We start from the raw sequence: 15,384 nt of genomic DNA, 5'->3' as shown, positions 1-15,384 counted from the left end.
CAGTTATTTTTTCCAACCAGGGATTAGTTCAGGTCCTTTAAAGGCCCTTTATAAATATCTGTGGCATGTTTCCTTTCTTCTTTCTCTCAGCCAACCCCGACCAAATGCAAAGCGTTTCATTCTGTCCTGAAATTTCTGTTGTGAATCTAGCACAGGATGCTTCTCTGCTCGACACCAGCCGCTGACGAAAGGGTTAGGGATCTGAAAAAGCTCTCCTTCGCCATGCAGTCTCTGGCGAAATGCCTTTGCGTTGACCTCTACAGCTTCCTCCCAACATAACGCTGCAGTCACATGGGCGGTTCAGCGCAGCGCGGCTAATCTTACACCCCACTCCAGTCTCAGCGAGCCATTTCTCATCACCAAACGGATGCTCCTTTGCTCGGGAAGGGAAAGCCTAACTTTTCAAAGGGGGTTCTCCACAGCCAGGAATGTTTAAGAGTCCATTCTGAGGGAAAATATCCACCACCCCACATCCAGGTGCATTTCCCTTTGAACGGGAACACGTTAACAAGAACGCACAGCCCTGTGTGCCCAAGAAGTCCAGGGGAGCAGGGAGGAGAGGAAAAAAGAAGAAACTTTATGTCCCTTGAACTACAGATGCCTGCAAAACACCCCTTTGTTTCTCATTAACACAGACTCCTGTACTCAATTTTCCAGATATTCCACACACACCTTCTTCAGATGTTTAATTCAATGGCCTTTAAAACTGTTTTTCTGAGCTGCTGCTTTTTACCCTAGGAAGTTTGCTTTGCGACTTTGCCTCAGGCCTAAAAAGTGCTTAGCAGCTGTCCTGTGCTTCGTTGGTTTCCTGCAAAGGTCAAGGAAAATTGGGAAGGCACTGAAGCAGCGGGGTTAAATGCAGAAAACAAGATGCTGGGTGTTTTCTACGCGACCATTTAGCTGAGGCTGAAGTTGTGTGGCACTCATTCGAAGGATTCAAGCTGCATCTGTGTCAGCTCCTGCGTCGGCTGCCAAATTAGAAGCAAACACTGCATGCACATATGCTGGAATACCGTAGTGCCAAAAAGGCTGTCCCTGTGCTCTGTGGGTGTTATTTTCTTCCTGCGTCGTCTCTGTGGGTGTGTGGGCAGAGGTTTCCTTGCCTGGCACGCTCCTAAGATTGTCCTTTACATTAAAAAAAAAAAAAAAATCTCCCCAAGGGATACTATGCACACATTTCCTTCTACAGTGGATTTACACAAGTATGCAAGAAACAGACGTGGAAATCTACAACTCAGTGGAAAATTGGGGTGCAGAATTACCTTTTCATAGAAATGGATGACTGTAGCAGAGAGAAATGGAATGGTGGATGGCCCAAGGCCACAGGTGCTGGCAAAGTACAAAATAAAAACAGGACTTCTGTCCTATCCTGTCCCCCTGCAATTGTGTGTCCTATTTTAAATGCTACATTCTGAATTGCACACCTACAGGTTTCAGTGGTGCCTTCTTTTTTCACAGCTGTTTTCAGAACAGGGAGGTACACACTAGCCTAATTCAACCTCTGCTATGGAGAATTTAGCACAAGTTCACCCTAGTGCACCAATTCACAAGTGAAGTGCAGTGATGTGCACAGAAGCATGTACAGATCACAGGTGCAGGTGTGCAAGAGAGGTGGCGGGGGGAAGACTGTGGCTACGTGTGACCATGGAACACCCAAATCCACCACACGAAAAGATAAATGGCACATACGGCCAACACAAGCCCACAAGAAACTTCTGAGACAGGGACACACAGCGAAAGGTAGCATCATGCAAGGAACACAGAGAGGCATGCACAAACATATACATGCTGCCAGAGAGAGGCGCAAGCCACACATTCATTCAAACTCCTCAAGAAAAGCAGATCTACAAGAAAGCAAACCACACACACATAAATGCACACATACAAAAATCATTACCCTCAGCAGTGCCTCGTCTCTTGCTGTAGGTTCAGCCTTTTCTCTCTCTGGCATTTCCAAGCCACTCCTACCACTGAGCTCAGACCATAAAACCACTCCCAAATCCCGGCAGATAATGCTCCGTGCGGGGTGTGTGTGTGTGTGTGTGTGTGTGTGTGTGTGTGTGTGTGTAAAGTATAACTCTGACTTCCATCCATCCAGGAGGTGAACACCAGTAAAGTGGTGAAACCTAATGTCTAAAAACCACAAGCCAACATGTAATGGCAAACCAGAGAGAAAGCAAGAGAGACCAAAGGGGGGGGGGGAAATCAGTTCCCAAATGGCAGTTTTCGCTCTCTTTTGTTGCTGACACTATCTGACATTGCTGTAAGGAACACAGGGGTGTTTTGCTTCAAGTTTTTGCTTCAAGGTTTTGCTTCAAAGTTTTTGCTTCAAGTTTGGGATTTACATGGTTTCTAGACAAGCATCCTTCATGTGCTCACACATTCCATAAAAGCCAGAGGTCTCTCTTCAGAGAATGGTTAAAATCCATTAGAATTTAATTGTAGGAGCACCAGAATTTGGTATAAATGTTGCCATGTATCCACCACATATGGAAATCTTAGCAACAAGCAAAACCTTTTGGATAAAAGTGATTATTTTTGCTGATGTTCCATGTAAACAATCCTTCACACATGAAAACAAGCACACTGTGGAAACTCATAGGAACAGAGGCAGCTGCCATAGACTGAGTCAGACCCTTGGTCCATCTCGCTCAGTATTGTCTACACAGACTGGCAGCAGCTTCTCCAAGGTTGCAGGCAAGCATCTCTCTCAGCCCTATCTTGGAGATGCCAGGGAGGGAACGGAACTCCAAATGGCGGCTTCGGGAATGGAACTCCAAATGGCGGCTTCGGCTATTTTTTAAAATGTCAGTTTTTCTTATTTAAAACAGTACATTATTATTTAAAGCCCCACAGTGCTGCTTGGAAGTAGGTCCGGCAGAGCAACATTTCACATCAGGGGCGTAACAAGGCTGGAGTGGGCCCAGAGACAAAATTTTAAAGTGGGCCCCTCGCTGATACACACACACACACACACTTCACAATATATAGTCACGTGACTTGCCTCTCTGGGGGGCCCCTCGAGGTGTGGGGGCCCCCAGGCAGCCGCCTCCCCTTGACTAATAGTAGTTACGCCCCTGTTCCACATTAAAAAACAACCACCATCAGCTGTGTAGAAGACTTAATTGGATAATGTCCCACAACTACATTTCATGGCCTGCGGCAGCAACCAACAACATTTTGTCACCTCAAAGACACACCTAGAGCAGGCAATAGTGAAACCGAAATAGTGCAAGTTCAGCCGTCCGAGATCCAAGTTCAAATGTTTACTCGGTAATGAAACAGAAGCAACTCTTAGCAACATCTTTGACGACCACCTCACCCCGTTACGTCATTACCACATGGAAGGTATGTATTCGTAGCTTCTGGTGATTTCACAGCTATTTTTCACTACCGCGTGTACACAGGCTGGAAAATTTGGGTCTAACAGAGCTTCCCATTTAGCCAAAGAATAATTAAAAGGCCCTTCCAAGATTGTCATGTGCAATTTTCCACATCTCTGGGTTTCATGCTCATTCTTACACAGAAGCGTTTTCCGTGCAAGGAATGAGAAGAGACTCTCCCTGGGTTATTGTGAGGTAAAAAGGGAACACGAGAACACAGGAAGCTGCCGTATACGGAGTCAGACCCTTGGTCTATCTAACCCAGTATTGTCTCCACAGACTGGCAGCGGCTTCTCCAAGGTTGCAGGCAGGAATCTGTCTCTCTGCCTTATCTTGGAGATGCTGCCAGGGAGGGAACTGGGAACCTGCAAATGCTCTTCCCAGAGCGGCTCCATCCCCTGAGGGGAATATCTTCCAGTGTTCACACTTCTAGTCTCTCATTCATATGAAAACCAGGGTGGACCCTGCTTAGCTAAGGGGACGCGTCTACCACAGGACAGTCCATTTCGACTGTAACATGCGCTGAACCTCTAGGGCAGGATAGAGAAAACAAATATTATTATTATTATTACGTTTATATATCCCTCTCTTCCTCCAAGGAGCCCAGAGTGGGGTACTACATACTTGAGTTTCTCCTCACAACAACCCTGTGAAGTAGGTTAGGCTGAGAGAGAAGTGACTGGCCCAGAGTCACCCAGCAAGTCTCCTGGCTGAATGGGGATTTGAACTCGGGTCTCCCCGGTCCTAGTCCAGCACTCTAACCACTACACCACGCTGGCTCTCCTAAAATTTTATTTTCTTCTAAAAAATGAATATTTAGTGCGGGGTTGCCCCCAGATACCAGAGCGGCATGTGCAAAAGTATGCAGGAGGGTCTTTCTTAACCACTTTCTAGCCTATCTTCTTTCTTTTGGGGGGTGGGGGACCACAGACCCCAAACTGTACCAGTTCTCCAGACATCACGCACGCTCCACGAGACTAGTCTGCAAGTGAGGCACCAGGAGCGAAAGCGGCAATTCTGGACTGTGGCTTGCAGCTCAAATTGTCGCAAAACCACCGCCAGACCGAGAGGGAGCACGGACTTTGCTTTTGAAGGGAAGGACATTTGGACACGGGTGGCGGGGGGGAGGCCCTGAAAACAATTCAAAGGCCGGCCCGTTTCTGCATCACGGAGTCTCCGCTCTCGTATCGTTCCCTTTCACTGGGTGAACGTTATCCGGAACGTGGGGTCCCACGTAACGCACATTCATGAGGGGGCCGCTTATTCCCATTCACCGCCTACCTCCGCCCCCATCCCACCCCACAAAGACACTCACCCCCCCCCCCCCGAGAACGACACGGCAGCCGAAAATGCTAACGAGACTAGCCGGGCAGAAAGGAAAACGTTATCCCAGAGGACGAGAGGAGAGATGTGGCATCTTCCTAGGCCTCTCTCTTTCTCCTCAGGCCCACCTCCAGCTTGGAGGCCCCACAGATGGAGGTGTTTTCCCTCTCTTGGCCTGAAGAGAGCTGATAGGGCTCCCTGGACGAATCTCCCGCCCAGAGACGCCACTTTGGGCTCTGAGAAGAATACCCTGGGGGGCCCCCCTTCGCTCCCCTCCCCGCATGTCAAGCAGCGCAACTTTTCCCTCCATTGCGTTAGGAGCAGGAAGCAGGCCGGCCACAAAGAGAAACCTCGTCTACGCGGATTAGAAGACGCCAAGCAGAGAGCCAGAACCGAGGGCCGTTCCTCACGCAAATCAAACCCCTGCCCAGCCGTCGGCAACATCCACGTGGTGTTGGAGGTCCTTGCTTTTAAATTTTATAAGGGGCTTTTCGGCCAAAACTCTCGGAGCAGCTCTATGCCCACAGCAAAACAATTGGTTTTTTTCCACACATGATGTGCACTGCATGTACAGTCTATGTACAGTATGCACCCGCACAGACAGGTACACGTGCTCACAGATTATGTTCAATGCACGTACAGCGGTGCACTTCCCATCTGTAGCCTGCATTTGAAGAGGGTTCGTTTTTTAAATGAACATGTGTACAGTCATTCACACAAACACATGTACAACATCGTGTCTGAATAGGACTAATAGCCAGCGTGGTGTAGTGGTTAGAGTGCCGGACTAGGACAGAGGAGACCCGAGTTCAAATCCCCATTCAGCCATGAGACCTGCTGGGTGACTCTGGGCCAGTCACTTCTCTCTCAGCCTAACCTACTTCACAGGGTTGTTGTGAGGAGAAACTTAAGTATGTAGTGTACGCTCTGGGCTCCTTGGAGGAAGAGCTGGATATAAAATGTAAATTAATAATAATAATAATTTTTTAAAGTAACATTACAGCCCTATTCACATGTTATGTTCAACACATAGGCCCCATTCACATGTTATGTTCAATGCTGGTATACAGTGTACACAGGTACAATCATTCACATGTTACGTTGAACAAAGATACAGCAGTACATTTCCTATCTGTGCCATGCATTTGAGGAGCCTGTACCCAGATTCACTGTTTAAATGAACACAGGTACAATCATTCACACAAAAACGTTATAGCTGTCCACTCGTACAGCCTAACGTCTTAATGCAATGTACAATCTGTGTGTGGTGTACGCATATACAGTTATGCACACATCATGTTCAACAAACATACAGTAGTACACTCTCTGACTGTACCCTGCATTTGAAGGAGCCTGAGGTCAGATTCACTTTTCAGATGAACATAGGAACATAGGAAACTGCCATATACTGAGTCAGACCATTAGTCTATCTAGCTCAGTATTGTCTACACAGACTGGCAGCGGCTTCTTCAAGGTTGCAGGCAGGAATCTCTCTCAGCCCTATCTTGGTGTGTAAATCTTTGTAGATATATCATGTACAAACAACCACTTTGTATATAATTGTGCTTTGGCAACGTACTGTATGCTTTGGTAGTTTGTTGGTTCAATAAAAAAATCTTGTCCTATTTTTTTTTTTAAAAATCTTGTCCTATCTTGGAGATGCTGCCAGGGAGGAAACTTAGAACCTTTTGCTCTTCCCAGAGAAGCTCCATCCCCTAAGGGGAATATCTTACAGCACTCATACTTCTAATCTCCCTTTTGTATACAACCAGAGTGGATTCTGCTTAGCTTAAGGGGACAAGTCATGCTTGCTACCACAAGACCAGCTCTCTTCCCGAACACATCTACTGTCTTTCATACAAAAACATATACGCGTGTGCTGACACCTGTACGCACTCAAAATGCAATGACTGAATAGGAATTATGAAAACACACAAAAGAGTAGCATGATAAAATATGCAGTCCATTAGGGCAACAAAAACATCCACGTATAGATCACCACATGTAATTGTAAAACAGATTTTTTTCGTTCATTTGTTCCAGGTACACAAACTCAGAAGACTCCACCGGTTATGGCTTCTCAACATGCAAACATGAAGCAAAACATCTGCACAACATACACAGTAAGTGAAATGTGGATTGAACGTGGAGACTGGGGACTTGCATGTTAATTGCTTCCCATGGAACTGATTTCTGTGGGGGAGTTTTCTAATATGTGACAAGGACTTAATCCTTTCCCCAGCTGCCTAAATCAAGGCTGCACCACCTTTTGCAGTCCAGCTGTTGCTGGATTGCAATTCTCATCACCCCCACCCACAGTGGTCTATAGTCAGGGATGATGGGGCTTGTAGTCCAACATCTGCAGGAGAGCCGAAGTGGTGTAACTCTGGTCTAGATAAATTCAGTGGGGCCTTTCACACGATCGCATGGGCAGGCGAGGGGAAGGCAGGGTTAAGCCTAACTTCCCCACAGATGATCCTGAACTAGCCCCAACTGTGCTGCACCGCCGTGCACATGATCGCAGCCATGGCAACTGGTGCAGTGTTCCCGAGGCCGGAGAAATCCCACAATGTACCACGCAATGAGCGCGGTGCATTGGGAGACAGCCCCCACCCGGGGTGTGTGTGTGTGCTCTAGCCGCCCATCTCTGCATCACACAATCCTGGAGCCTGGGTTAACGGTCACGGGCAGCCAAGCCCAGGCTTGTGAGAACAGCCTCAGTAAGATGCTTGTGAGAACAGCCTTGGTGAATGCTGTCACTACCCCGAGCCCTTAGGAGACAGCAGACTATATATTTATTTTATTTATTATTTAGTTAATCGATATACCACCTGACTCCAAAGGCTCCAGGTGGTTCGCAAAAATAAACACAACAAAAACAAAATTAGACAAACTGTTAAAACAATTTAAAACATTCAAAGATTACTAAAAGCCTGGCTTTAAAAAGTGTGTCTTAAGGGCTCTTTTAAAGGCTGGTAAAGATGTTAAACCACAAACGTCTATAAGGAGCGCATTCCAGGGCCCAGGAGCAACTACAGAGAGGGCCCATTCCTGAGTCACCTCCAGATGAGCTGGCGGCATCCGGAAACGGACCTCTCTCAATGACCTTAATGTGTGTTGGGTTGGTCCAAGAAACCTCAGTATCATCTCAGAGGCTGGGGATGGAGGTCTTACAATTAGGCCCAGATACAGAGCTGGAGTTACTAGAGGCTCTGAAAATATGGCCCCTTAAAGGAATATTCTGGGCACCCTCCCTGAGTGTTCAAGCCCTGAAAAAAGCAAGTGTTTTAACTGGATAAAATATAAGGAAACGTGTGCAGACTGCATCTTACTCAATTGCTCACTAATAAGAAACACAATTAAATAACTTGTAACATCTTAGGTGACGGTAATTATGGTTGGTATCCATAATTACTGATCTCCAGTCATTCCTTGCTCCCTTAAGCCCACTCACTGCTAAATTTCTGGCTATGGGGCCTGCAACATTATCTCTTGATTACAAATATTTACATTCTACCTTTTCCTTTTCAATAAAGTGTTCAAAAATGCACCATCACACTGTACATTGCTAGCAAAGACAGAATATATTATGCAAAATAATTAAAAACAGTCGAATCATTTGCATGCCTTGCTTCTATCTCAGGTCAGAGCAGAACAGGCAATCATAATCAAAAGTCCTTCTGACTGGCCAGCACCTCTATGAAGTACAGATAACGGAACCTGTCACTACCAGAGAGGTTTCACCACCACCACTACAATACATCGATCACAAAAACCTTTAGTGCATTATACATTCAAAGTACCACCTTTCAAAAACCAGCAATATTCCAGATTCCAAACAGAATCTTCTACCACATAAGAACACACACTGCAATAAGAAGAATTAAATAATGCATCTCCTCAGTCCCAAAATTACAGTGGCAATTAGCATACAATAGAGAATGCCAGCCAGGAGCATTCAAAAAACCACAATGGCTATTGAACACCACATGTACACCAAGCCAGGAGGAACAGGAAGAGGTTAATAGAGTGGCAAAATATCACTAATGATGGGATAAGGAAAGAATTCCACAGCCTGGACATGAGCCACAGAGAAAACCTTCTCTCGTGTTCCAACCAAATGCACATTGGGTGTTGGTGGGACATGGAGGATTTCTCCAGCAGGTCTTAACACTCAGTCAAGCTCATACTGGGGAAGGAAGCCCTTCAGATATCCCGTCCGTGGTCGTTTGAGTCTTGAAAGGTCAAAACAAGTACTTGAACAGAGTCCAGAATTGGTCTGGAAGTCTGCAATGGCAGAAGGTTAAATTTGCTACAATACTCAGCACATTTACAAAACGGTGGGGATGATATGTGGGGGGGAAATGGGGAAGGTCCATCACTCTTGGAAGAGTTAACGGGACAAATCCAGATTGGTCTCCAACACTTTCTCAAGGGCAGCCTATGAACTGACACGGCAGATGGAGCAATCACTAACCCCGTTCCCTCCCCGACACAAAACTTTGGAGGCTAAAGCCAAAGTCAACATTTGTATCTGACAGCACCATCTGTATGTTTGCAAAAACCACCATCACATTTTCTGGCTTGCTTTCCATAGGAGAGAACCAGTCCAGCATCAGATATAGAAACAGAGCATAGCACGCTTGCTAATGGCATACATGATTACAAGAGCTGCATGGATATTGCAATTCCACCAGTGTGGAGAAGAGGGGCAGAATGTGGTATTATTGGGCACAGAATCAAACCTCCCGAGAATTTCAGCTTCCATTAAAAACACACAAAGACCAAGTTTCTAGCCCTTAAGGTGGTGAAGATATGTTTGAAAGTACTGCTGCTAAACTCAGAGGCTGGAGTGGCAGGGCTGGTAGTGGCATGGGGCAGGGCAAAACCAGAATATATTATGCAAAATAATTAAAATTAAAAACACTAGAATCATTTGCTTGCCTTGCTTCTATCTGAGGCCACAGGAGAATTATTATTATTATATCCCGCTCTTCCTCCATGGAGCCCAGAGCAATGTACTACATACTTAGGTTTCTCCTCACAACAACCCTGTGAAGTAGGTTAGACTGAGAGAGAAGTGACTGGCCTAGAGTCACCCAGCTAGTTCCATAGCTGCGTGGGAATTTGAACTCGGGTCTCCCCGGTCCTAGTCCAGCCCTCTAACCACTACACCACACTGGCTCTCATAATCAAAGGTCCTTCTGATTGGCCGGCACCTCTATGAAGTACAGGTAACTGAACCTGCCACTGCCAGAGGCTTCACCACCACCGCTACAATACATCAATCATACAAACCTTTAGCGCATTATACAATTCAACATAGCACCTTTCAAAAATCAGCAATATTCCAGAATCCAAACACAATTTGGAACACAACTTGGAACAATCCCAACTACAGCCTGGGGAGTCTCAGTCCTGTTCAGTTCCCACTCCTCCAATCATCTCCATAGTCAAGTCTTGAAAAACCCAAATAATAGCCATTCACATTGTTATATTTCTTCTCTAAAATGTTCCAGCAGAGATGAATTGAGAAAATCCCAAACATTCTTAGCAGCATTATTTTCCACTTTTAAAAATGAAAAATGAAACACCATGGGTGTTTCGGGGAACAGCAAGAATCCAAACTATGGCTTTAAAGAAGCAAAAACACCAATACACAATACGGACACAAAAGAAATAAGGTTTTCAGAAGTACAGAAACCAACCCAATATTTCGAAGCAGAGAAAGAATCCCAAGGAAGCCAAAGTATGGATTTCACATGTAGCAGATTGAGGTGATTGTAATTCTGAATGATCCTTTCCGCTAAAAAAAGACCCCAAACCAACCATTCTCTTCAAGTAGAAAGCTAGCATATTTTAGCCCAGGCTGATCCCTATGGACTAGTTTTCTACTCGCAGGGAGTCTTTAACAGAAGAACACAAGGATCTCTGTGACCTGGACTCCATGGCATGAGCCAGCGCAGTGCAGAGGCTAAACTGTGTTAGCCTGGGACCAGGGAGACCCAGGTTCAGATCCCTGCTCAGTCACAAAGCTTACAGGGTGACTGTAAGAAAACTGTTAATGGGATCGAGGGGAGACTTCTGGGGTCCTGAGTGATGCTGGCCTCCAGTCCTGTGAACACTCTGCTTCCATTTGCTTTGGCTGCCTATAATCCAGCATCGTCAGAAAGTGCATTCAGACTTGCAGCCCCCTGCTAAAATTCTGAAGTGGTACAGTCCGGCCAGCTCCAGACCATATTATTCTGTCAATAGCTCAAACCTCCTTTGCAAACCAAAGCTCAGGACCAGCAGGAATTAAACAGAGAGGGTTGCAATTGTGAGTTCTAAAGAAGCAAAAATCAACTTACTTTTTAACTTTGGGGTATTTCATCTCTGAAATGGCATTGGTAGCATCGGTCTGTTTTTCCTTCAGATGATGGGGCCACATGTTGTCCACCCAGTCAACTAAGTCCACCTGAAAAGCCACCAGAGGGTAGCAGTCAAGAAATGTTGGAAGAAGATTTTTTTCTCCCAGAACTGGACCAAGACACTGGCAGGATTGTGCCTCAGTCCACATTTTGTACCAGGAAATAGTGCTGAACTCCATAATCAGTATACATCATGCAAATTAAAAGTAAAGTACAGTTGCGCCGTCAAGTCGGTGTCAACTCCTGGCAACCACAGAGCCATGTGGATTTCTTTGGAAGAATACAGGAGGGGTCTACCAGTGCCATCTCCCATGCAGTATGAGATGATGAGGGACTTAAAGATGAGGAGGGACATATACAGGAGAACTCCATTATTCACGGGGGTTCTGTTCCACAGGGGGTGGGGTGTGTGGACAGGGTATTGGGGAGTTACATTCCCGGATGCTAAAAATCACAAATCCCCCCCCCCTGCAATCACCCCCAAATGACCCCCGCCCAAGTGCCCTACCATGCTGCAGTCACCCATGGTGCCGAAAACTGGCCAGAAATTGTGGTTCTTGCCCCATTTTTGAGCCATAAAATGGCTCCAAATCTCTCCAGCAGTCAACATGGCAACCAGAAATGACCTCTGATGTCATTTCTGGCCACTCTGATCCATGGATTTAACCCTCAACGCCCCACCCCCAGTTTCCTCCCACGTATACCGGGGTCAGGTGCTAATTATCCAACTGCAGATACAGGAAACTGCAAGTGCTGGACCTGCGATTAACGAGGTCCTCCCGTATCTACATTAAGCTCATTCTGGCTTTCCTGGTAGGAGGATCATCCAGCCAGCGTAGAAGAGTCATGTGTGCTCCCAATCAGCTGTTCCGTGCATGCAAAAATGAAGGGAAGAGGAGGGAGACTGATCATGTGGGAGCTGGATAGGACATCTTTTCATCCACCCTCGATACATTGCGGGAGACAGAATGTGGGTTATTCTACCCAGTTCTACCCAGCTCTGGCTCCGACACAATCACTCTCCCTTTCTCCTACCCTGCGTGCACACGACTGCTGATCGGGAGCACATATGTTTCTCCGACACTGGCTGGGTGCTTCTCCCTGTTTAGGGTCATGAGAACAAGCCTATTATCTTTCTATAGATACTAAATTCGCACAAACACACCTATGCTCTGTTTCAGGCCCTGCAACTTAGCTGGAATGAACCCCATTTTTAAGAGGGGACAAGAAGTTAATTTATTCATTAACCTTATGTACTGCTTTTCCAAATGAATGCTCAAAGCAGTGTGCAACTCAACAAAAATACATAATATCACACACATACAGAGAGAGAGAGAGAGAGAGAGAGAGAGAGAGAGAGAGAGAGAGAGAAATCAGGTGGTATATAAATATGATAAACAAATAAATATAAAGCACAATTAAAATACAATAAAACCAAGCAAGCAAGCAACATATAACAGCACAAAAGAATAAGAAGTCAAAATGATGCCAGGTATCTGCAGCTCATAGAAGTACTTACATTCAGCATAACTGACATTTTAAAACAAAGCAATTTGCGTTGCCCTAAAAGGTAGGAATGCCTTTTTAGTCAGTTAGCAAGGGTTTTAATGGATTTAATCTAACTGATTAGTCAATTAGAGGTTGCATTCTTACTACAGTAGACTCAACACACACAAATGCAAGCACACATTGAACCAAAATCCAGAATCAATACCAACCCAACGACGGCACCACTCACCACATTGGGGCGCTTGACAATGTTTGCCAGCTTCGTATGACTGAATTCCAGGCTGATAACATTATACAGCTTTTCCCGCTCGGTTTCTGGGGTTTCATAATATCGTACAAACTGGGACATACTCATCTCAATGCCCTTTTGGGTGTTCACATCCATCACGTCCACAATCCGACGGCTCCCTGGGCAAAAAACATTGCATAGGTATGAGGGAAACACACAAAGTTTTAGTTCCTTATAAAATCTCTTAAAATGAATGGGATGGGTTGGGAAACTGTAATTTTAGACTTCCAGAGAATGTAAGTAAAGCTGAAAAGGCAGTCACCTCGCACCAACCTTCCCTTGGATCTGCTCAGATGATACCTTCCACCCTGAACGACTGGGAGCAGGCTGCTAAAAAGTGCTTTTATCTCCCAGGATTAGGGAGATCCTGCATTCAATCCATGTGGGACCTCCCCAGTAAGAACACAGTAAGCTGCCACCTACTGAGTCAGACCCTTGGTCCATCTAGCTCAGTACTGTCAATGCAGACTGGCAGCAACTCTCCATGATTTTCAACGGGGGTCTTTCTCACCTTACCTGGAGATGCCAGAGACTGACCCTGGAGCTTTCTGCATATGTTCTTCCTTTCAGCTATGATACTCCTTTATAATACTTCTTCCCCCCCCCCCCCCCCGTAAGTACCACCTTCTTGTGGTGAGGGAAGCAGCAAGACAAAGAGGGTCTATGGGATCCCAAAGTCCTATCTGATCTTACCCCAGGAGTCAGGCAATGGTTCTCACCTCCTGCACCGCAAGTATTCTATTCCTACTGCAGGGCTACCAGTCTGAACTCTGCAGACCGACCAGTAAGTAGACCTGCCAGGCTCCATCATTTTGCGCTTCCCCCCCCTCCCTCCTCCCACCCCCCGGTCAGCATTTTGCATCTGACTGGGTGGAAGGTCTTGGGGGCTCTGGAAAAAGACAAAAAGGATCCTGTAAGCTTGAAATCTACCCCACCTCTAGGTCACTCCTTGTGAGTCCAACAGACCTGTTCCGTGTCCAGCATGGACTGAATGCGCACCTTCAAACGAAACCCCGGAATCCAGTGTAATACACTAAGGTTCCATGGCAGACATTCAAGGGTTTCTCAGGAGACTTGGCATGAAACGAATGTTTCTTGAAGCTACAAAATCCGAAAACTACTGAAAGATCAAGAATAAGCTGCCAAAGCAGGATAAATTTCCATGAACACACAGTGGGTCAACCGCTTCTCTTTGATGTGAGGGCACTGAAATGAGAGATGTAGGATTGGGGCCCAAAGAGCTATTCAGTAAGGAAGGCTTCACAAAGCAGAAGAAACTGTCCTAGTTACTATTTTTAGAAAATGATTCACCAGCCAGGCTCTCCCTCGGTTTTCAGAGCTCCCTGCACGCTGGCCATGTGGATCTGGACTGTGGCTGTAAGAGATGCCTGCTGCGATCCTCATTTGGTATCAGGGGAAAGAAAGAGGCATCTTTTTTTTCAAAAGCAGTGAGAAAATCGTAAATCTCCCTTTTAAAAGAAAGGGATGATTCCAAAAGCTTGTTAAGTTTTAGCAGCCCCATTAGCTGCTCAGCGCGGGAAAGAGGCATAGAGGTTTCCTGGGTAATAAACCAGATCCTAAAAGCAAGAAACGGAGACCACACAGGAGAACCTATGGCACATTATGCATCAGTCAGAGGCACATTATGCATCAGTCAGAGGGCTGCAGCTAGCTCAGGTCTTGCCTGTGGTGGTATTTTATCCTACAAGAATGTGGTGAATGGAGTTTTGCTCTTGAACTATGGAGACCTCGGTTCAAACCCTCTTGTAACCTCAAGTTTCATTCATTCGAATCACTTCCTCTAAGCCTAAACTACCACACAGGGTTGTTGTAAGGCAAGATTCTAAAAAAACATGCATATGTCAGTCACCCCGAATTATTTAGAGAAAGGTGGCATACAAAGCAAACAGTCATATCAAACTCAAGTGCAAAGGGCAAGAGGCTTCAGACCTGCAAGAGTGACTTTGTTTTTGTACTAGAACCCCAAGGTCCTCCAGTCTTAGGGCTCTCCAGATCTCTGAAGGAAGGGAGTTCCAGAGTCCTGGGGCTACAACCTAGAAGGCCCTGCTCTGAGAGGAAGCCAATCTGGCCTCCACTTGAGATGAAATTTGGTGCAAGACCTCACTGAAAGATCTTAAATGCCAGAGAGGCTCTGATGGGAGGAGATGTTTTATTGCGCTGATATATTTTAATTATGCTGTTTAAATCCTGTGGCAATCATCATGAGCTTTTCTGAGGAAAGGTGTCTGATAAATATAGATTTAAATCAGCCTTTTGTAGTCGAGGCTCTGAAATCCCACTCTTTCTTTTAAAGCTTTTTCTCTTTTCAGTTTATATACTGTAGGATATTATGCTGCAATTTTCCCGTCCCTCTCCCCACAAAACACCCAATTATACTGTGCTCACTACAGAGGGAGAAACTGTCCCACTTTGCCCACTGAAATGCTCTGGCATTTCTTAACTCTACTTC

General features: G+C 45.8%; 2 protein-coding genes across 8 annotated transcripts in view; one reads left to right on the top strand and one right to left on the bottom strand.

Moving 5' to 3' along the window:
* The window catches only part of KDM2B (lysine demethylase 2B), a 69,385-nt gene that overhangs the window by 44,208 nt on the left and 9,793 nt on the right, over window positions 1–15,384 (bottom strand). For 3 of the 6 annotated variants that reach the window (XM_053280168.1, XM_053280169.1, XM_053280170.1), the window contains 2 exons: window positions 12,855–13,033; window positions 11,057–11,163 (listed from right to left, as the gene is read on the bottom strand). In XM_053280168.1, coding sequence (XP_053136143.1) covers window positions 11,057–11,163; window positions 12,855–13,033 — 286 coding nt within the window. Of the gene's footprint in view, window positions 1–1,262; window positions 1,881–4,834; window positions 5,032–11,056; window positions 11,164–12,854; window positions 13,034–15,384 lie in introns of those variants that run through there. The other 3 variants (XM_053280173.1, XM_053280171.1, XM_053280174.1) reach the window with 3 other exon arrangements.
* ORAI1 (ORAI calcium release-activated calcium modulator 1) overlaps window positions 2,915–15,384 on the top strand; it is a 43,675-nt gene continuing 31,205 nt past the window's right edge. Inside the window, exons 1-3 of one of the 2 annotated variants that reach the window (XR_008312529.1) lie at window positions 2,915–3,348; window positions 6,750–6,829; window positions 11,122–11,161. The gene's annotated coding sequence lies outside the window, so the exon portion shown is untranslated. Of the gene's footprint in view, window positions 3,349–6,749; window positions 6,830–11,121; window positions 11,162–15,384 lie in introns of those variants that run through there. The other variant, XM_053280192.1, reaches the window with a different exon arrangement.

This window comes from Hemicordylus capensis, chromosome 15, assembly GCF_027244095.1.
Source record: "Hemicordylus capensis ecotype Gifberg chromosome 15, rHemCap1.1.pri, whole genome shotgun sequence".
Taxonomy (NCBI): domain Eukaryota; kingdom Metazoa; phylum Chordata; class Lepidosauria; order Squamata; family Cordylidae; genus Hemicordylus; species Hemicordylus capensis.
Note: the sequence above shows the minus strand (reverse complement) of the source record. Positions and strands in the feature narration are given on the sequence as shown.